General features: G+C 39.3%; 1 protein-coding gene across 1 annotated transcript; it reads right to left on the bottom strand.

Annotated features, from left to right (window-relative positions):
- Window positions 1-352: 352 nt before the first annotated feature.
- On the bottom strand, window positions 353-23,830 carry ppp2r5b (protein phosphatase 2, regulatory subunit B', beta). The gene is made up of 13 exons (XM_058395140.1): window positions 21,926-23,830; window positions 11,844-12,040; window positions 11,372-11,473; window positions 9,740-9,832; window positions 9,431-9,561; window positions 8,670-8,729; window positions 7,053-7,161; window positions 4,350-4,403; window positions 4,208-4,258; window positions 4,000-4,119; window positions 3,652-3,779; window positions 2,421-2,522; window positions 353-2,284 (listed from the first exon to the last, which is right to left on the bottom strand). The coding sequence occupies exons 1-13, from the start codon at window positions 22,119-22,121 to the stop codon at window positions 2,116-2,118; spliced, it is 1,512 nt and encodes a 503-aa protein (XP_058251123.1). The 5' UTR covers window positions 22,122-23,830; the 3' UTR covers window positions 353-2,115.
- Window positions 23,831-24,016: the final 186 nt, after the last annotated feature.

A 24,016-nucleotide genomic window follows, 5' to 3' on the forward strand; every position in this document is an offset into this window, starting at 1 on the left:
GTGTGTAAAAATATGAAATGAAGGTGATCATATAAGAAACTGATGTGTCTAAAGCTCACTCTGGGGTCAAAAGTTAAACATTTCTGGTTTAAAAAGTGCACCGTGAAGTCTGACCTCTTATCAACAATAAAAAGTAAACAACTTCTCAGCAACATGTTTTTGTTCACCTACCTCAGTTTTGGACATGTAACAGAATGTAAAATGTTATCTTATTTTCTTTGTCTGCATAAAGGTGAGCAATCAGTGAATCTGAGGTAGCCATGTTTGTTTTGTTTTTTCTTCTTCTTCCTGTTTCATGTGTGCCTCGCGAATAACCACACTCATTTCTCCACGTGAAGCACTTCAACAGACATTTTCATGTTTATATCCCATATTTTATACATTCATATCCCAAAGCCGTTGGTCCCCAAAAAATACATTGCTATATTTAAACACAAAACATCGATCAAGAGGACAGTGCAATTCTAGTTGAAGTGGTGCTACGTATGCTTACAGTTCCAGTTCATGTATTGCCTTCTCTCTCTCTCTCTATTCTACTGAGTCCCTTTTACTGACTCTCTCACATCTAAGCCTTCTCATTGTAGGAAGTATGGAAGGAAATGAACTGCACCTTTTACAAAATCAATAACAAAATGAGCGATGATTTTTCTACACTTTTTTTTGTTTGTTTGTTTGTTTTTTTCAGAGGAAAACAGAGGAAAGTCATGGTATATGCTGGTACAGAACCAACATCCAACATCAAAACAATGACAGTCCATCCCAGACTCGAGTACGCTTTAGCATACAGTCACTTCCAGTCTTGTTCGGTCAAGTTTTTGCTCCAAGCTTGTCACAATATGAAATAAATATTAATGAATATCGACAGCCAAACTGTTATACAAAAAAATAAATAAATAAAAAAAGAAAGAAAACAATCAACCAAATATCAACCCCATTTTTAAAACTGTGTACTGAAGTCGGTGGTATGGGTTTCCAAAGAAAACTGCTGACACACATTCAAAGTAGATGAGAATATTGCTAAAGTAATACATTTTGGATCCTTGTTTTTTTCTTTTCTTTTTTACGAAAAAACCCCAGAAGAAGAACGGACTAGTGTAATGTTTTGTCTTCACATCAGAACAAGTTTAGTCTAGCAGCATACTTTTGTCATGTTTAAGAGGTGCTACACTAGAATACCCCCACCAACACTATAATTGGACATAGATATTATATTTATATATATATTTATATATATATATATGTATATATATAAAAACATCAGTTGAAGTAGCAATAGAAGTGTTACTTATAGAATAAGCTGTAATAAGAACATTATAACCATTACTATTACAGAGTTATCTTCATCATAATTCTTCATCATCATCATCATCATCATCATTTTCAGCATGTTGCTCATCTTTAGGGAGAGTGTGTGAGTCCGATGGTGGACATGACACTGAGACTGAGAGAGGTCTTGAGCGAGATTAAGACCCGTTCCAGAGTTTGTGTGTGTGTGTGTGTGTGTGTCTATGTGACTCCGACCCATTCATGTGTCCATGCATGTAGTGTGTCCTTATTTGTGCTGCTTGTGTCTTCAGTGTGTATAGGTATTAGTGTGTGTGTGTGTGTGTGTGTATGCATGTATACATTTAGTGTCAATGACAGGAAGAGAGAAACAGAAGGAAAGCAATGAAAGCGATAGTTTGAGTAAGAAGCATGTAAGATATGGATAGAGACAGAGGAAATGAATAAAAGGCATGAAGAGTGAGAGGTACTCATCTTTTCTTTCTGCATCATTTACATCTCACTTCTATGTGTGTGAGCGTGAGAGTGGCTTGTATATCTACATCTAGACAACTGGCTGTTGGTTTGTTCTCTCTGATTGTTCCAGCAATGTTGTCTGTATGATATGTGTGTGTGTGTGTGTGTGTGTGTAGGAGTGTTGGTGTGTATGTTTTAAGAGGTGATGGCAAGTTCCAGAGTAAAAACTGTCAGTAAAACAAAGTATGTGTTATTATGTTCTCCATGTTTGTACATATTGGCTTGTGCATTTGTGAGTGCGTGTGTGTGTATGTTTGTGTGTGTGTGTGTGTGTGCATGTGTGTGTGCATGTGTGTGTGTGTGTGTGTGTGTGTTCTAGGTGGCACTGCCAGCGCTGCTCTCCGGCTCGTTCTTGTTCAGGTTCTCACGCTCCTGCAGGTTCTTTTGGTTACGACTTGCTTCCCCCAGACTCTGCAGCCTCCGCTCCTGCTGCTCCTCCAGCCCCTTCCACAGCTCAGCACGCTCCTTCTCCCTCTTCATCTCCCTATACAGAAAGCAAGAAAGGAAGAGTGACAATAAAGAGAAGTGAGGAAGTAGAGAAGGTCGAAAATGAATCATCACTGTAAAACACACTGACACATACTGTACTGTTACAGTGTTGAGGATCCCAACATACTTACTTCTGTTTCTCCAACTTGTAGGAGGCAGTAAGGTCATCAAAAAGCTTGCTGTTCATCTCCATAAAGGTCTTCAAGACGTTGTAGATGAGTGACACAATAGTTCTGATGGAGAGAAAGAAAAGCATCCAGTAATGACTCTTGATATGTTATGTAAATTTCTTGATTATTCATTAATCACTGAATTAAGAAACTTTTGATATGTCATAATGTCAGGACAGGGTACACACCAATCAGGCATAATGTTAATAACACTGTTTATCTCCTCATCATGGCACCTGTTAGTGGGTGGGATATATTAGGCAGCAAGTGAACATTTTGTCCTCAAAGTTGATGTGTTAGAAGCAGGAAAAATGGGCAAGAGTAAGGATTTGAGAGAGATTGACAAGGGCTAAATTGTGACGGCTAGACGACTGGATCAGAGCATCTCCAAAACTGCAGCTCTTGTGGGGTGTTCCCGGTCTGCAGTGGTCAGTATCTATCAAAAGTGGTCCAAGGAAGGAACAGTGGTGAACCAGTGACAGGGTCATGGGCAGTCAAGGCTCATTGATGTACGTGGAGAGTGAAGGCTGACCCGTGTGATCCGATCCAACAGACAAGCTACTGTTACTCAAATTACTGAAGAAGTTAATGCTATGTCAGAATACACAGTGCATGACGGGTCAGGGCTGTTTTGGCAGCAAAAGGGGGACCAAAACAATATTAAGCAGGTGGTCATAATGTTATGCCTGATCAGTGTATGTTACCTGTAGATATGTCTACTAATACTATTATGATCTGAATCTTTCTAGATGTCCATAAAAAATCTACCCATGTAAAACTAATCCAGTCCCTAAAGAGCTACAGTAGATGATTATGTCAAACGCACACTAACAAGTATATTCAAGGAGCATCAGTTTTGCCGTTTTGATTTATGGAGTGTTTCTGAGCAGTCAATAATGTACCAATATTATCCAGCATGTTTGATAAGTGTTAGAGCAAGAACAGCAGTGAGCAATAAGGGGGAACAAAAAGAAGAAGTGGTAAAGTCACACGATTAGCAAGTTTCACTAGTGTATGTCCAATATAAGTGATGCTTGTGTCATAGTCTTAGCAGTCTCAGTGGTCATGGTGTTTTAAAGGTTTTATATTGTCCATTAATTACTAGAAATGTTATTTCATCTACCAAACACAGAGGATGGAGTATCTATAAATGTTCCTGCTTAGTCTCAAGGTTACTGTGTGTGCTACTTACTGGTTCCAGTGCTCTTTTGAGACTCGGTAAAGCGTGCCAAAGACCAGAGGCAGAATGACCTGACAGTTCTCCTCGATCAGACTCAGAATATACTCATTATTCCAGAAATACAGAGCCCGCTCTGCAACCTGACACACACACACACACACACAGAGGCAGCATTCAGAACCGGAAGACAGCTAACACTTCTACTTCACCAGCTCTTACAGACAAGAATTCTCATGAATACTGTAAACCAAATGGAAGTGAAAACACACTTTCAGGCCCAAGCTCTGTTTATAATGTGTGGTACATGTCAGTGGGTAAATAATCATAATAATGAGGAGGAGGATCACACAAGGGTCAGACCTGAAAGTGGGGGCTGGAGATGCAGTTGGCGATCTGTTTAAAAAGTGGCTCCTGCACACGGATGAACTGAGATGGCTCGATCACATCCAGTATCTCCTCAATCTCCCCCAGGAACATCACCTAAACATCACCAGACAAGAATTGTACACAATGTACACAATGTCCACTGTCTTCCACAAACCATGTCCATTCATCTGACTTCCTTTACCTCTTTCTGAGTGCATGTTTTGGGCCAATATTTCAGCAACCCTCTGATGATCTGAAAATATATAAAAATACACAGATCTCAATGCATGGTTCAAAAATCGCCGAGGAAGATGCAGGTATTTTTCTGTGCTGAGGTGACTTACATATTCTGTAACAGTGGCGTCTTTCTCCATAAACTGCACAACACAGTAGGCAAGCTGAGAAACGGAAAGGACATAAAATAAGACTTTACTTGAATGGCTGCTTTCAACCGTGATCTTTTCTATTGCTTCTGTTTTAGTAAAAGCTCCCTCCTTAATCAAGTTCAGACCCCACTATAAGGTAACATTGCACCGATGTTCATCATTTGGATACGATGAATACTGGAAGTTCCACAAATCTAAAATTTTTCAATCTTATCTGTATTTTTACCTGTCTGACAGCTGCATCCTGATCAATAATGTTCCACTGTAGTCGTTTGTTATAACAGAACTGGACCGTCGGTGCATTGCTCCGGTTTGTTCAACTATTATAAAACATTGTGCATCTTAAAAAGATCTTTCCTCGTCTTCACTATATCTGGCAGATTCAATGGAATCATGACAATGAATAGAAATCGAATGAACAGACTACCGCACGGAGGAAGACTTAAAAGAGTAGTTTTTCTCCCGCTCTGACAAGGAATCTGTTCAAATCCATCATTTTCTGTCTTCCCTTTATCATTTGATGCCCTAGAGACATTGGTATATGTATTTTAGTTGCTTTTCTGTCATGGCGCAGTGCCATGTTAGATGTAAGAACAGCGATTGTGTCTCAGAAGAACTGATGTCATGTAGACTGGTTCTCTTGAGGGCGACAAAGAGCTTTTGAACAGTATAATTAACCCTCTTGCTCCTTCCTCTAGTCCCTGAGTCAAGCTCTCTTGCTACTTTCCCAACCCTTTTTTTCCACACAAACTTAAATAAGTCCTGCTGTAATTACAAAATCAATCTCATCTACAAGATACTGTTGGACTGTGTGTGTGTGTGTGTGTGTGTGTGAGTGTGAGTGCGTGTTTTAATCGCGTGTGTGATGTGCACCTTCCCACGGACCAAATGGAGCCAGAAGATCCTGTAAGCAGTTCAAGAGTGGTCTTAATATAAACCGCAAATTAAATATAATCTCAAATGTCTACATGTAACAAGGTTATTGTGAATTCTTCAGCCAAATTTATCATGGAAAATTTATTTGAATCTGTATAATCTTTTCACAGACAGGGCCCCTCTTTTAGAGCAAAGAGGTTGTGGTTATGCATTGCCACATGAACACAGAAGTGATATGATGAAACCTTAGAGAAAATGTACCTAACCTGGACTTTTTTCTACTGTATTGCTCCAATATTGGGAAGTAACACACTGTAAGAACGGCTTTGGTATATATTTTTGTATATATATATATATTGTGAACATCGGTAGTTTTGAATGTGCATTATACAGCTGTATGTTTGGAACATTTACCAGGATAGATTTCCACAGATTTAGCTCATTTAAATGACTGTCAATCAACTGGGTTTGCATTGTTTTCTTAGTGGTAATCAGCAGTGGATTAAAATAAAATCTAAAGTGAAATTTCACTTTCATATTGCATATATTCTGTTTCAGCTTACTCCCTGTACATAGTCAATGTTACAGGATGAAACTGGTTAGAGATAAAGATAAGTAGTTATCACTAAGGTGTTGTATCAGTGTAATGTAGTGGAACCAAGCTCGGTGGAGAAAGATGCCAGTGCAGAGAGCTCAAATCTTACATGGAACAATCTCAAAATGCTCAGTCATTGCTGAGGACAGCTGTAATTCCTACCACAACATGCAAAGGACTTCCTTTTTTCTTTTTTTTTCTACAATAGCCTCTGAGTTGTTTTCGCTAGAGCATCATATATTTGTAGATCACTGCCAACAAATTTTTCGTCCCATCAGCTGACAATACTGAAACTTTCATTTCGATTACTTTCTACTTTTACACTCTAAACAGAGCCCCCATTATTTAATAATCGTATGAGTTACCTACCAGTTCATGCTACTTTTGTGTTTAATACGTTCCCGCTGTCAGAAGTGTATTCTGTTTAAGTAAAATCCTATGTCCTGAAGCGTCGTAAAATCATTATATTTATCCTTGTGTTTCATGTAATATCACTCTGTATAACTGTTAATATTTAGTGGACAGAATAATTGGACTGGATGCTATTGTGTCTATGCCTCTTTAAGGAGATTTACATTTATTTTAACTGATAATCAACGGCCTTAATCTATTATGGACTATTATACTATTATACTATTATACTACTATTATACTATCCTCCACTACATAGGACTTTGGCAAGCAGGAGAGCAATGGAAGCTCTCTGTCATGCTGCCTTTTAGCTAGGTTAGCTAACTAACTATGTTATGAGACACTGGGAAGTTCACCCTACAGCAAGTATTGCTAACATTAGCCAAAAATTTGTTTGTTAGCTGAAATTCACTTCCCCTCTGTATATTGATCAAGAGTTCTTTCTCCTACTGATGAAACATCCTTGAATCTTTTACCCAGCATAGAGCTTCTGTGTTGTTTTAAGGCACACCTTTTAAGGAAAGCACTTCCTGTTAGTTAGAGTGGAATTAGCATTTTGGGGGAAAGTACATAAGTCTATTTCATCATGTTGTTTACATACTGTGAAGTAATGTGAACAAACTTTCAAACTTTCACTTTGAATAAAGCTCGCATTGCGCAGCAAATACAGTGTATGTCTGTGTGTGTGTGTGTTTGTGTGTGTGTGTGTGTGTGTGTGTGTGTACGTGTGCGTGTGTTTGCATGCTCATGTTTGGAGCACGTATGTGTATGACACTAACCTGTGCATGAAAGATGGACAGAGATTTGGCAGTGTGTAAGGGAATCAGGACCCTCACCAAGAACTGCTTGTGCTCTGACTTCAGAGGCAGGGCAAAACCATTAATGATACTAAAAGAGGAGAGGAGAGAGAGATAAAGAGAGAGAAGACAAGATAAGATGAGAGGATAAGAAAAGTGAAAGAAGAGTAGAGGAGAGGAGAGAGGAGGGGGGAGAGTGAAATAAGTAAATGGTAGACAGGAGAGGAGAAATATGGAAATGTGCAGTTCAGAGAGTAGAAATGTGGGGGAAGTGGCAGTAAACAGGGGAAATGACAAAACAGAAAGAGAACCACAATTCAGAGAGAAGACAGCAGACAGAGGGAAGTGGGTAGGAGGCAGAGGGAAGGAGATCAAACAGGATTAGTATCAGTAGACCTGATGATGTTCTGTATACACATATTTCGCCACGCTTCTGTTCAATAGCTAAGTCTCAACAACCCCTACCCACCAACCCTTCTACTCCTCAGTTACTCGTCTTGTACACAGACGTATACACACGCTCTTTATAAGCTATCTACTCTTTTACTTTTTTATATTGCATTATCCTTTTATTTCTCCACCTGATAATATAAGGTGCCTCGGGCATTCTTTATCCTTGTTTACTTTATTGTTACTAAGCTCCATTCGCTCTCGTTTAGTTCTTCCTGACATTCAGTTGAGTCCTCCTCTCACTCCTCCCACTGACTCCCCTCATTCCCAATGCTCACATTTCCTTTGAGGGAGGAGGACATGAGAAGTGACAGAAAAGCTACTGTCAATCTTTTCTCTGTCTTTCATTCTCATTCTCTCGCTCTGTTACGCTCAGACTCTGTTGCTCTGTTATCAGAGCAAAAAGTGTGGGTGGCGGTAAAAATAGCACAAGCATCAACCTGAATGCAGCCCTCCATCCCTAGCCCCTCTCTCTGACTCATCCTCTACCTCTCCCACTCCTCTCTCCATCTTCTCCCCCACATCTTTCACTCTGTCAGAATTGTGCTTTGTTTTTGTTTCCCAGTATGCTTAGGGGGGGAAGAAAACGCATTCTGTTTGCAATGAGACAAATGGTAGGAGACTGACACTGTAGACCCAAAACACGGCTCTAAATTGCATAGTAGCTCTTATTACAGAAAAGAACCACAAATAGTAAAGTGCTATGAGGTGGAATGCAGATAGCACTAATGTTTAAACCCCTGCTAAGGATCTGACTCACTGGCCCACACACTGCTCAAAGCAGCACTCAAGCAATTACCAGCATCCTTGGATTAGTTACTGCCACACTTCAAATATCCATAAAATTATATTTTGTTCCCATAGGATAGTGATATTGTATAATTTTATAAGATGCTATATTTAGTCCTGCCTGCCAGTACTGAATGAGTAGTGACTTTCCTAATTGAAGCAAAAGACATCAAACTCAACGATGTAACTCATTTTAAGGAGTTGATCATTTGTAAACAAGCACTATACCAATCTGAATCTAAATGAAAGACAGTGCTAAATTAATCGCAGCGCTGCTGCAGACGTTTTCTTTTCCAAACACGATGTAGAATCATTTGCAAATGTCACATTTTATCTTAAAAAGCAGGAGTGAATATGTACCTGCCCAAAATCTCCAGCAGTTCTGCCACTCCGTTGAAATGTTCAGTTTCGTAAATGAACCTACACAGATGAGAAACGGATTATATCATAAGAATGAGTAATATACAGTGTCCTTTTACTTACATATAAATGACTTGGTTGTTAATGTAAAAAACAACAACAGGGAGACACTACATAGACACCTACAGTACATGTGCTTGTGTCCTTCTTTTTCCAAAAGGCATATGGCATTAATATGGAGTTTTCCTATCCTTTTCTGTTATAATATCCTCTACACTCCTAAAAAGGCTTCCCACTAGATTTTGGAGTGTGGCTGTGGGGATTTGTGTTCATTTAGCTCCAAGAGCATAAGTAATGATGATGTTGGGTGAGGAGAGCAGTCAGGGTTACAATTCATATAAAATGTGTTCAGTTGGGATGAGATCAGGCCTCTGAGCAGGACACTCGAGTTATTCCACTCCAGCCTTGACACACCATGTCTTCATATACCTTACTTTTTGCACTGGGTTACTGTCATACTGGAACTGGTTTGTGCCTCCAGTAAAGGAAAACTGTATTGCTACATAATACAAAGACATTCCAGATGACTGTGTGCCTCCACATTTGTGGCAAAAGAGCACAAACAGGGGTCATGGTCAGGCATCCACATAGCTCTGACCATACAATGTATCTCAAATTGTAGCTGATAAGTATTCAGGTTATCTATGCTATAAAAATATAGCTGTGTTTCAGCTGAGATCTAGAGTCCGTGTGCCTCTAACCTGAGGAAGATGTTGTTGATCTGTTTCCGGATGTATGCTCTGAGGCCGAGCAGTTTGCCATAGACACGATGCAGTATGGTCTTCAGATACTCCCTCTCTCTGGGGTCCTCACTATCAAACAGCTCCAGCAACTTGGAACACAGCAATATATTTAAAAAAAAAGTCATTTCATGCATGCAGACCACCTGCAACGTTTATATAATTGATCTCGCTAACTGCAAAACCATGCATGTGTGGAACATGCTTTAGGATTAAATGTATATGATTCCTACAATCATGCACAGTTCATTTCAGGTTGAGACACTGTACCTGCAGAACAAATTTCTGATCCACATAACGTTTAGCCATGGAGGGCTGGAAATCAGGACTCTCCAAGAAGCGTAAAAAGAACTCATACACCAACTAGACCAAAGGAGAAATTACAGTTTAAAAAAAAAAACCTCATGTAAATATAAGGACAAAAGCAACTGTTTTCATTCCATCAGTTATCAGACACGGAAAACATATGACCCAAACAAGGGTTTCTTATGATATCTGCTTCATCAACTGAAATGTCTTTCACTTTTATGCCTCATGACACTTTTTCTGCTTTTTTGTGGTATTAATGGCTGATTTTGGATCCCTGTTGAACTTTTTGCACCCAATTTTATCCTCACTGGTCTGTTTTCTTCTGATCATTGCTACCTGGCTGACTTTTCTGATTGCAGAGAGAGAGAGAGAGAGAGAGAGAGAGAGACTCTATGCCCTCTGGAAGCTGTAATCACTAATCTTATTGTGGTCTCTACTAGTCTGGCTGCTTTGATTCCCTCACTCTTGCTGGTAAAGTGTGTGGAATAGGTGTTTGACTAACAAGGTAACTTTTTGTATCACAGACTATTGCTTGATAAATTGGAACAATAAATGAACTCATAGCACACCTGACTCGTGATGGCATGTTTACTTTCACATTCCCTTTGGAATCAGATTAGCTATTTTTTTTTGTCATGGACTGATGCTGATCATAATTCGTATCTGAACTTTAATTTGTGCCATGCAGTCATCATTGCTTGGTGTCCCAGTTTTGTTCACTGGTCTAGTCGATGCCATTCTGTTTACTACACAACTACTTGTCTCTACTGGAACAAGAATATATTTTCACCTACTGTATACTTTTGATATATGGATATATCCATGCACATTTAGCACTTCTGAACCTTTTTCTCCACAGCTAATAAAGCTACACAAACTAACAAGCTAATCATTAAGTAAAACACCCCTAAATAAGACATTCTTTCGCTGTCTGAAACCTGCCTGCTGACTCCCCCAGGATATAATTGCATATCTGCTACTGTTTTTCAGGAAACTATCAAAATGAATAAAAATGTACCTTTGGAGTATGCTGATGGTTGATGACTTTAACATGTTGACACTAACTGCTTATTTCTTTCCTGAATTTATGCTTGTATCTGACTGCTTTAACCTTCAACTCAGCATGTAGACATTCTCATTCATAATCACGGTCATGCACTCATTTTTTTTCAGTGGTCTACTGGCCTTAGTTTGTATTTCTTGGTTATATGTCTGTAGTTTACAAATCTGATCATCACCTCTGCGAATGCACAATATTTCTATCTAACTCCAAGTTTCAGGGAAAGACTGTTGTCATAATGTTAATTGCTTTCTACCTCACTCTTCCTGAGATTTCTGCTCTTTTGTGTCCTGATAACATGGTATCACATTATCATAATGTAATTTCCATCACACTCAATATTTATGCCCATTAAAGACCGACCTCTTCCACATAATTCACTCCAGAGCTTTGAGAAATGGAGGTTACTAGCTGTAAGCAAAGGCTACTGATCCTGTGTTGCAATAGAAAATCACAAATACAGTGGGCTTTATAAGTTTAAAAGCTAAAACAACCTGTTTTAAAGAATTATGACCATGTGAGTTTGTGAGCACCTGTAAATGAGGCCAGGAGGCCTCCAGTGTGGGTTCATCCTCCTCTGGATCAAACTCTGGGTTCTCACTGGGCGGCAGGGTACGGAAGATGTTCACTGAGATCTAGGGATATGGGTGGAGCCAATATATTTTTTTTTATTAGTTCAGTTTTAATAAATCACAGAAATACCCAACACATTAATAATCCACCATTTACTGCATTTCAATTCTTAATAGAGACCATAAACAAAGCATACCATGCAAACCACCACAATGCTTTTAAACATTTTTGCTTTCTGCTGAAATAACCCATACATCTATTCTTACACTAATGTAGCCTACTACTGTACTAATGTAGATAAAAGTAATTAATATCTCACTAAATCACAAACGTCATTTAAAAAACACAAAATAACTGTATATACAGTAGAATTCGTTCAAACATCCTCAATCACAATCATATTTTTAGGTTATTCTGTGGTGTGATTTGTACCATCTTGATGGCCTCAGGATAGAGAGGCTCAATGAGAATGCCACGATTGGTGGCCACGCTCTCCACCAGCTCATTTAGCGCCGCACGCTTGATCTCTTTCCCCTTCAGGTCAGCCACACAGTCCAGGAAGTCAAAGAGCACACAACACTGCTGCAGCTTCTTACAAAACAGATCATGGAGTTCTGCCACTGGAGCATCTACAATATAGAGAGAAGAGAAAGAGAACTGATGAAAGAACTCTGTTTATATAACGAATATCCAAAGGTAAGGAGAAAACGCCATCATACAAGCCTCCTGATTTGTACGACAGAAAAGCATCCACTCTATAGTCTGAAGTTTGAATCCTGATGATACCAGGACAGGAGATAAGGGAACCAGAACTCTGTTGCATGCTTTTTCTACCCTGTCATTTACAGTGACACTAGCTGGCTACACTAATAAGTGTCAGCAATAGGTGTCTGTGAGCTAATGTATGAGAAAGAAGGTAGATGGCAATTTCCGCGGAGTGTGTCGCTGTTTCCAGTGATGCAGCATGTTTGAAAAGCTGTGACTGTTAAACATTTCTCATCAGTAGCATATGGTAGCCTGCATCCTCCCTGGTTGGAAGCTATTGTATGAGGGGAAAGATGGCCACTGGGTGGGAACTGACCAAAATGCAAGGAAATAAATAGGAGTTGGGGTAGGTGCAACCACACACATTTGACTAGAATGAAACTTCATATGCTGGGCATATGCACACACTAAAACACAGACCCTGGCAAACAATCGTGAAATGTCTAATTAAAGTAATCTATACTGCACAGTTATAGGGGCACATAAAGGGGTTATGTAGCATAACTTAATGTAATGTTGAGGTTATGAACTATAAGAAATAACTTGTAGGATTTTAGTGTGATATGCATGGGAGGAAATCTGAGTGGGTTGTGTGTTATAGGAACATAGGGAAGCGTGATCCATTACCAACCCTAAGCTGATTATTTTACTATAAGAGCACATGCCAAACGCTTGTATTCATCAGTCACAGAGTGCTCACACTGGATGTTGAAAACATCACCATTTAGAAAACTTCATTATATCAACTGCATTGTATCTTTTTTAAATAATGATTTGATTATTAGATCCATAACCTTATATACATAAACATATCTACATGCAGTCCAGAAACTGCATTTCCACACACCAACTCAACATTTACAAAGATAGTACATACACTAAACACCTACGCACACAGTGCATGACCTGAGCATCTATACACAGTTCATAACTACCTGCATCTACACTCATAATCCATAAACACACACACAGTTCATAACAACATCTACACACACATAGTCCCCAACACATACACACACACTCGTGTATGGATGTTGTGGTTATGAACTCCTGTGTGTGTGTGTGTGTGTGCAAAAGAGAGAAAGATAGAGAGAGAGAGAGAGAGAGAGAGGGAAAGGGCGGGGGAGAGGGAGAGATAGATGGAAACAAGAGTGCATGACTCTGCTAGAGACATGAGCAGAAGAGCTGAATTCTCCAGGGGAAAAGATAAGAGAGAGAAGAGATGGGCAAGGAGAGGATGTAATGAAGACAAGCTAGGTTTTGCAGTTCTCCCCCAAAACAAGGCAAAGTAATTCAAATAAAATAAAGTAAATAAAGATGTTAACTTGATGTGTACTAATACGATAAAAGAGCAGTGCAAAATTTGATTGCAAACTGCAATAACATTTACCATTCATGGCCATAGATGTCTTAATGGCAAAGCCTCCCTGCAACAAGGCTGGCCATCACTGAATTAAACACCCACTAATATCCTCAACTCAAAGCTGGAGCTAAATATAGAGCAGCCAATGAGCAAGGCAGAGGAGGAGAGAGGGAGCAGTGTGTGTGTGTGTGTGTGTGTGTATGTGAGAGAGAGAGAGAGAGAGAGAGAGAACAAGACCAAGCGAGAATAAAATGAAGGAAAAGGCTGTGGGGTGGAGAGAGCAACAGGGATGATGTCATACCTTTACCAGACCTCTCTCTTCCACCTCTTTCCTCACCCATCCCTCCCTCCATCACTCCCACTAGGTACATCTCTTGCTCTCTCTATCTCTCTCTCTCTCTCTCTCTCTCTCTCTCGTTAAATAACAGTTAAAGTGTTTGGGTGGCTGCTGAGCTGTTGCTCTATTTTCAGGGCTGCCAAACCCACCTCTGTGCTTATTGGTAAAAACAGCAGCACTGCAGAACTGAGAGGGCAAAACTTTTCTCTTTTCAGCCATTCAGCAAAAGCATTAAAGCTATTTTTGAATTAAAATAAAATGTATGTTAATCTATCTTGTACAAAAATACACTTGATATTCTTCCTGCAGCATGACAGTGCCCAAGCTCATCATAAATGTTTATGAAAGAGAAACCTTTCATAAATGTAAACATAAGTGTTTTCAGAAATTAAAATGATTTAATAAAATTATGAGGAAAAACAAAACATAGACCAAAATGAACAAGATTTACAGGAGGCTTCTTTATATAGAAAAAGTAATCCATGCTGAAGTTGATCTAAATGGACAATATTTGATTCATAAATACGTTAAAAGAACTGAAATCCTTTGTCCAAGACATTACACTACAATGACCTGACATCAGATATGAACACAGTAGTGCAGAGAGGAATCATTTACTTGCATTGACTGTGCTGTTAAACTGTTAAAAAATCATGTGTGGTCTCTTTTTTCTTTCTGGTAAACATGTTGCAAAATGAGAAGCAGCTTTTCTGCTTTGGAACTATTTTTGCTAGACATCTCTTTTCTTCCTCAGATTCATTTCCCCTAGCACTTCTCTCCCTCTCTCTCCATTCTTCTGCTCTTCCCCGCTCATCCCCCTTATTGATCCGAGGAGGCCGGTGAAAGAGCAAACCTTCTGTCTGCCAGTAACACTACACCATTCTGTCCAGCTGGCTCTATATGGACATGCAAACGTAGACATTCATATATGCACATAGTGATGAACAGTATGCACTGCAGAGTTGTGAAACACACACACTATGATTGCTTATTCACTTAATATACAAATGAAAAAAACATTAATTTACCCTCCCAATCAGTGTCACTTCAAAGCACCCAATTAGGAGGACCAAATATTTAACCAAAATTGCCTTGAAACCAGAAGTTATGTCTCCATGACTCTATTCAGCGACGAAGACTGAAGTACGAGTTATGAGTGGCTTAATGTGAAAGAAACCTCTGCTTCAGGCTACAGAAGCCTATTTACAGAAACAAGCTCACTCGTGAGGTGCAGCTAAAGCCAAGTCACTAGCCATTCCCTCAAGCTGGGAAGAATAACAATAATAGCAATGCACATAGGGCCTAATTCAATCAAATCCCTGTTAAAAGACTATTATTGGCTTTGATATTTCTATTTCTTTATCATATCAAAGCAGTAGTTTATTATCTTAACTGTATTTGGCTTGATCTATCTGATCAGTGATTTTAAGCCGCCTGGATCAAAACTGTCTTTATTTATCTCGTGTGTGTACAAAATCGGTAAGCATCTGTAGTGACAAAGCAAAAAGGAGAAATATATGAGTGTAGTGTAATATATATATATAGATGTAATATAATGTTACCCAGTAATCTAAAACTGACTCATTTATATAATACTGACTCATTTAAAATTTGGTTTAAAATTGCAATATAATTTGTAATAATCCGTCTTTTTTTATTATGTAACTACATTTGGAATGAACAGACTCGGACTAGGACTAGACTAGGATTGCAAATTGTATTTATTTATTTTATTTTATTTTATTTTTTTTATTTATTTATTCATGTATATGAATACGATCCTGATGTGTCACCAACTGACCCCAATTTTTCATAGCCGTCAGATAGTATTTTACTGAAGAATAAAAGAGCAAAAAGACACATGTGTACATAATAATACAATTTGAATGACACCTTTTCAGACACAGGCATCTGAGTTAAACTGCATGGAAAATGATGTTACGATCATCTGTGAATGAGGTAACCAACCACTAACACAACCAGATGACTGTTTAGTTACTTACCTGGTTGTAGGCTTAATTTAACAAGTACAAAAATTACATTTGAGCGGACAGACGGACAGACAGAAAGATAGATAGATAGATAGATAGATAGATAGATAGATAGATAGATAGATAGATAGATAGATAGATAGATAGATAGATAGATAGATAGATAGATAGATAGATAGATAGATAGGACATAAGTCATCCTAGTAAACTGATATGAGAGACTTGTTCACTTCTACTCATTTCTTTCAGATTTATTAAGATATTCTGCGAAAAGCCCAGAATTATATGACTCAAGTGTGACTGATTTTTCTTTACTGATTCATATCAAGAGATGTGTCAGTGTTAGATAATAAGATATCGACATTTAACCAGAACTAGGTGTGAAGAGAACTTTGAACTGAAATACAGTTGCTTAAAGTCACACTGAGCTGTCTTTTCTAGCAAGCAGCAAGCAGTTTCATTATCAGGCATAGTCTACAAAAATGTTTCTATATTTGTAGCCTTATTTACCAGATACTCAGCATATTGTATTAATTTATTTTGTTCTTGTCTGCCATACCTACATATAAAACTCATTCTATTATTATTATTATTGTTGTTGTTGTTGTTGTTGTTGATGCAGCATTCGAGAGAGTGTGTTGATCCTCTTTGTGGGTGCCAAAAATTCTGTTATTTGATGACATTACTCTAGTTTGAATAAGCGTAAAGCTTAAATTCGATTCAACAGGAATTGTTGGGACTTTATATGTGTATTTCAGGGCACGATGGCCAGCTGTTTGTTCTTTCAAGCCTTAATGAAGTTCAATGATGGATGTGATCAATGCCCAAACTGGTTGGGACATGAACATCTGTGACAGGCACTTAAAGCACATTGCCCTAATTGCAATGTAAAGCCATTAGCTATGCACAAAGCATGCTTCACAGGCTATGGAAATACTTCTGGCTATTCATCACCTTTGACACCGCTCTGCCACAGTAAGGAGTAAAATGAGCAGCTGATATGGCCACAGAAAGAAAAAAAGGCCACTGGGAAGAAAAAAAGGTACGTTCCTTCATGTGTTGACTGATCAGTCCCATGGAAGAGGAAGTGTGAGTATCTACACGTTACGAGATAGTCTGAACAGTCTAGGTGGCAAAATAAAATAAAACCCACCAAATACAACTAGTCAAGTGCATTTTACAGTGCATAACTGGGATTTTAACATGCATGTTTAATGACACTGAAGCTCCAAAAGCATAAGCATATTGGCTGTAATGACAGATGCACTCGCTTTTTCCTTTGTCACCAGCCCAAATATAGAAGAGCTGACATATTGGTCCACAAACCATATGATACACGGGCCAGTCTAAGTGTATGTTGGGCAAGTCTTTGGCACACAGGATCCCACACCATTAAATGACTGACTCTTTCTGTCTGAGGTACAAACAAAGCACATGGTGCAACAGATTGCCTTTAGGCACTCATGTGCACCGGCATATTACTCCCGCAGAGTTGGGTTTCAAAGACCACTACGGACAACACAGGTAGTTACGCATGAGGCAGCACAATGACCAAGTCTCTAATGCATGATTTACTGAATGCGCCAGGGGATCTTGGCATCAGCTCGGAAATTACACGGGTCCCCCCTTCTGCAACTGAAACATTGGAGCTTTATAAAAACAGATCACTGGCTACTTAACACAATTTCCACAGGATATAGATCCGTTTTATTGTTAGTCACAGCCAAACATAGCAGTCTTCCCCACAAAGGTGTAACACTCAGGGTAATTGTCTTTAATGGCTACAGAAGTGCACGCACTAATAGGAGAAATGGGCAATACAAATGTAAGCATCCAGACCAGAAAGCTCTGAGCCGGTTCTTCTAAAGATTTTTTAGATTCCAAAAAAAGGAGTCAGACTCCGCCTCAGTCCAGATCTAAACAACGATGGTAAAATGACTGCCATCCTGTATGCTTCTCATACCTGACATGATGCGAGCACTGAACAAATGTGATTTGTTCGTAACCATAGGTCTGAAGGATGTGTATTTCTACATTCCACTTGCTGTGGAGATTCTGCCTTTTCCACATAGCAAGCAGTGGCAGTCCAAACAGCAAGACAGAACTCCTGATCCTGCATGTGGAAGTTCTAGGATTACACAGACTCCATAAAGAGTCATTTGTCACCAGGGCAGACTGTGCAGTTCATAGACATGAAACTCAACTCGTGTGCCATGCAAGCCCTTTTGACAAAAGACAGAGCTGTCTCAATTACGAATGCAGGCAGAAAATTGTGAGTAGCCACACACCATGAATGTGACAGCACTGTTTACATGTGCACCTGCAGTGGGGCAGTGGTTTAGTATGAGATTCCTAGTTTACTGTATTCCCTTCGGTGTTCTTCTTGTAAAAAGGGAAATAGTATTAAAGGATTTTAAATCAATCACAACGGAGCCACAAAATCATCAGGCAGACAATCTGTTGTCTAAACACAGGATAGGAGATGCCTTCTTCCATTAAATGACATTTGACATACAATATGATTACCTCCTGAGCAGGACATATGTCACTTGTAAAGATTTCTGATGCGACAACATGAATTTCAGTCTAAAATGGGAAGATCTTACTGAATGAACAGCTCTTGTGCTATACTGTGAATTTAAGTAAACCTTACCCTTCACAGAGTACAGTATCAACATTCTTGTCCTGAACAGGGAATAAAATCAGCACCTTGTGTGGTGATTTCATTATCAAATATTTTGAACAGTAAAGTACCGAAAAGCACAGCAGCAGCACTTAAGTGATTTTCATCTGCATTAGGATGCCTCGTGCACAGTAAACTTTAGTATCAGCAGTATCGAGTGCTGCCTATTATTGTCTGTAGAGATGCATCATCAAGGATGTGTTATTAACCCTTGTGATGAATTTTCTACATGGCTTCGACTACTTTGGATGGAAACATCTCTAATGGAAGACGAATGAAGGAAGAACAGAAGGTTGTGTATATAGCCCTTCTTCTACAACTGAGGACTGTTGTTGAGGTTGACAAGAATGTTCAAAGGATGAGTGTGACATCGCAAAGGCCTTTTATAGACTAACCCCATGGTGTCAGGGCACTTGGAAAGAAATGAGAAACGATCGAAAATCTTCCACTAGTTCTGAACGTTACATGTGTAGTTGTTATACGAGTCTCATGGTAATGTAGACACGGATGAGTCGGTATATATTAAAAATGACTAAATGATTTTTCTAGATATTTTACAATGCAATATTTTACAATTTATAATTTGTGGGGAAATTGTGAAAAGATTTTTGATGACTCATCCTGTACTCTTCTAATCTAGAATGCATATATCCCTGTATATTGTCACTTTAAAGTAGCAGCAGCATCAAACATGGGTCATTTGTGTGTTGAATAAGTTTCTATGCATGTATGCCTTTGCTCATTTTTCCTCCAATATCTTTATCTTGACCATTGCAGGCTATACTAACCGTGATGTGCAGTGACTTATATACAGCTAATGTGCTTTGTACATATCAAGGCACATTAGACTGTGTGTAAGCATGTGAGAGAGAATTATCCAAAAAGTTTGCTTCTGTTTACAGTCTCTTCCCCCCTGAGCGTAAATGAGCTCACTGTCACAGAGAATAGGTTAAAAAACCATTTGAAATGAACCATCTGGCACCAACGTGAGGCACTGTAGGTGGAAATATATTCTCTCGGATACCAAACATGTCAAAGTTGACAATGACTACCAGTAAATTGGCAGTCAGAAATGCTATGGTGTTAAATACAAGCTCTATATAAATGTGTGGCTTCTTGCATAACCTGTTTGCTTAGCCACTGTCGAGTGTCTTTCGATTTGGCAGGTAATATGGCGTAAAAAAAAAACACTGCTGGATATTGGGGAAATCAGATAAGCCCTACAACATTCTCCTTCCATGACTTCCTATTTCAGAAGGAAATAATCAGAATAATGAGCGCTATAAAAATCATAATGTCATCAGTGAAGAAAACAATGGAATAAAGGCAATATTTATACAAAGAATGAGCCCACAAATCCAATGTCACTTAGTACAATGCCAAATACATGACCTTTTAACCATTGTTAAAAGGAAACATGTTTAAATGCCATTATTCACCCTTCAGTGCAGAGCTGCTGAAATGCAGCTATAGGGCTGCAACATCATGGTTTAGTCATAAAGCTGCAGCAGTATATGAAGCATATCAACCAGGAGATACTCCACTCTAGATTGTCCATAAAACCTAAGCGTACATTATGCTAAATACCCTACTAAATTCCACAAAAAAAAAAAAAACAATGCTAATAAATAGCCATAGTCATTTGGATTTTTGCCTATAGCTACTTAGTGTATGATTCTAGACAGTGAGTCGAATAAGAAAAAAATGCGGTGCTGCTCTTAAGCTCTCCATATAAAGTGGCCACAACAGTTTAATTTGAGTGTTCAGTGTAAATGTTTGCACAGGTTATTGTTAATGTTAAAAGCACAGTCATGGATTACACTGAGAATATTACACAACAGACATATAATACCAAAACCATTGTGCAATGGAGAGCATGAAGGTTAAATGTATTATTAGTCAGATATAATTAATGAAAGACTAGAAGTACAATAGAGTTCCTTCAGAGCTGCTCTTGCTTAGAGTAGGTTTACATGTAGGTTCCACTACAAATGGTGGATTAGATAGAAGGACAGGGGTGCTGGCTGGAGTTTGATGGTCACATACACTGGCAACAATTTCATATCTGCATTTTTACATGCCAACATGTCCTGCCAAATCCTTCCGCCCTAGAAATGTAACTAAAGAGAATCCCAGATGAATCCTAGGAGAATCATAGAGAGCTGAAATGTGAATCATAAATGTCTTGTGGGTGTCTAAATGAAAAGAACAAAATTTGAGTCATATTCGTGATCATTATGAAAGGAGACATCTTTCTTACAACTGATGGTAAGAAATAAACTGACTTTCAACTACATCTGGCCATGGTTTGGTGAGTCATCAAAAAATATGTTTAATATCCTGTGGTGGAGGATGCTATCTTCTGTTTCATAACACTTCCAGCGTCCTAAGCCATGTTGCTTTGCAGCTTGAGTTGTCAGGGTGATAAGGTGATAAAGATGACTTAGAGTGATTGAATGTGGGATTTATAGGTTTTATACTGAAACCCAGCGATTTTGTGTGCTTGTGTCCTTGACCATTCTTCCATTGAACCTCTTGAAATCATTATGAATCATGTATGATGCCTAAACAAATCCTATTTTTATCATGTGTGAAAAAAAGCTATTTATGTTGTTTCATGTGTCCTGGTCATCAACAATGAGTCAACAAGCATATTTATGGACAAACGAAAACGGAGAACATTTTTTAGGTGTATTATCTAACCCTGCATGAATACACTGCATGAATTTTAATGCTGATTGAGGCACCTTCCTTCAATTAGTATTAAAATCCTTTTTCTCAACCATGTTAACTTGTAAGCAAAATTGAGCTCAGGAGTAATGGTTTACTTCCGGCCTTTATGTTTCACAGCCCCTGAAATCGAATGTGCATGAAAGGATGTCTCAGAAATACTAACGTGCTGAAAGAACTGTAAAATATCCCTCGATCAGGTCATCATATTTCAGTAATTGATACTCGTTCTTTAGAAGATTTGGTCATATATCAGGTCTGGAATAATATTGAATAATGGATAATGTGTATAATATTAAAATATTTCTACTTTAAGTAATTGAACTTTTTAAGATTTTAGAGAGATCGCAGTTTGGTGGGTTTTCTAATCAAACACACGTGTTTTTCTATAGTACAATTTCTTCTGTATGAGATCTGAGAATAGATCTATTTATTATATGATGTAATTTCTACTGTATGAATTATAGGTATTTGAGAAGTGAAATGCCAGTCTGTGTGAAGTGAAATGTCTCCTCTTCAGCCCTGCACTTAAAACTATTACCATCCAGATCTCTTAATGGACAGAGGAACTTCAGGATGTTTATGGAAGGAGTCTTCTAATAGAAAACATGCTTGGTGGCATAGTCCCAGGAGTGTGTGGCCTACCTTTGAGCAGAGGCAGAGGTGTGAGCTCCACCTGCGAGCTCTGATAACGGAACTGCGACGAGCTGTGTGACCTTCTCTGGCGGGCCCTGCGCATGGAGCGGCGTGGAAAGCCATCCACCTTCTCAGCACTGGGCACAGAGAAGGCCGCTGTGGGTGAGGACGGACTCGACGGGGGCAGCTTGGTGGGCTGATCCATGGGTGCAAGCCTGACAGAAGCCTGATGTCCGTAAGGCAACTGGAGACAACTGTTCCTTAGTGCCTTGAATCAGCTGCTGACAAAACAGCAAAAAGAAAAGAAAGAAAGAAAAACAAGAATTTTACCAAAAAAAAAAAAAGCCTGTAGGGAAAACTGGCCCAGTCAGGATGTGGATAGAATGATCAGTGCTGGGTTTTGGCGGATCCCTGTGTTTTTAATAAGCCCCCAAAGAAACGGGATCTGCCTTTAAAATAAGCACATCTCCAAGACAACGGAGGCTGAGGAAATCTATAGCGGTCTACTTATAGAAATATGGGGGTGCACAGACACATCCAGCGCTACTATAAAGAATGCGCTGCCGTATTGGCGTCATTGGTAAGTCATCAGCCTGGATTTGGTCTTTATTAAAATATTTATAGGCTCGAGAGATTAGCCTAGAAATCGACGCGGGATGAAGAATAGAATGAAGATGCGATCAACATGCCGGGCTTCTTTTTTTTTCTTCTTCTTCTTCTTCTTCCTTCTTCAGTCAGTGTCGTCCCATGTTGGAGGTCTGGGAAAATAGGTGTGGAGGAATAAAAATCCAGTCAGATGCCTCGTCCATACAGAATCAACTGCATCAGTTATTGATTTGATGTCCTATCAGGCCAGGTTCTGATCCCGTGTCTTAATTGTAAGGCCACTGGTTCGGTCTTCCAGGCCCGTGGTGTTTCTGGTCGGTTATGAGCAGTGTGTCAGCGCTGCTGTCCGCACACAGAGACGGAGAATCCGCGCTGCAGGGCGGAGAATGGCGACTTCACACCCGCGGACATGTGTGCATCAGCAACGGCAACCGCACCGTTACAAACACCTCGCTATCTCTCTCTATATCTCCCTCCCTCTCTTTCTATATCTCCCCTTCCCAAAAAAAAAAAACACACCGATCTTCCGATCCGCGCTTCCGTTACTGTTTAGGTTCCTCGCGCTCCGTCTCCTGATGCCTGAGCGCGCGCAGGTGCTGCAAGGAGATGGAGGCTAAAAGCTAACACACTGCGGATGACGCTCGCCTCCCGTTTCTACTTATTTATATATTTATTTACTCACATGCGCTTGCGCTATCGACCTCAAAACGTTTGTTGTTTATTTTATTTTATTTTTTTTTGCAAATCCTTCCCACGCTCACTAATCCAACCAGCACCGATGCCGATTTATTGTTTTCCCTCACAGTTTCTTTAAAATAAATCCGAAATCATGATCATCTATCTGTCTAGCGGGATATAGCCTAGTCGTCGTCTGTGTCTCCTTCCTCCAAGCCCTTCTTCCAGTCTCTCTCTCTCTCTCTCTCTCTCTCTCTCCTCATATTATAGCCGCGGTATTTTGGGACTGACATTGCACGCGCACAGAGCCATTGTTCTTAATGCTACATCACATATCCATCATGGCCTCACACACAAAACATGAGCTCCATCAGTGGAAATTAAGGATCGGATGCAGTACAGATGAAGGGAATGCTGATCAGCCATGTCCCTGTAGCCTCGGCCTTATTATGTTGACGCGCGGAGGAGCTTATCAGCCTCATCTTAAACCCATCAGCCATCTCTCCTCAGTCCTCAGCCATCAACAACGCACACTTGATAAACAGTCCCCACTTTTGCGTTTGACATGGACACAAACACGTGCAAGGGATTAGGAAAACTGTATATATATATATTTCAGAATTTCAGATGTGTTACTTATAAATAGAGCCACAGCATACAGACTATTCAGTGATTAAATATTGAAATTAACACACACACACACACACACACACACACACACACATATATATATATATATATATATATATATATATATATATATATCAGAATGTAAATATACACATATATACACATTTTACAAATGAGCAGCAAATGGTT

The sequence above is a fragment of the Hemibagrus wyckioides genome, linkage group LG07 (genome assembly GCF_019097595.1).
Source record: "Hemibagrus wyckioides isolate EC202008001 linkage group LG07, SWU_Hwy_1.0, whole genome shotgun sequence".
In the NCBI taxonomy this organism is placed as follows: Eukaryota; Metazoa; Chordata; class Actinopteri; order Siluriformes; family Bagridae; genus Hemibagrus; species Hemibagrus wyckioides.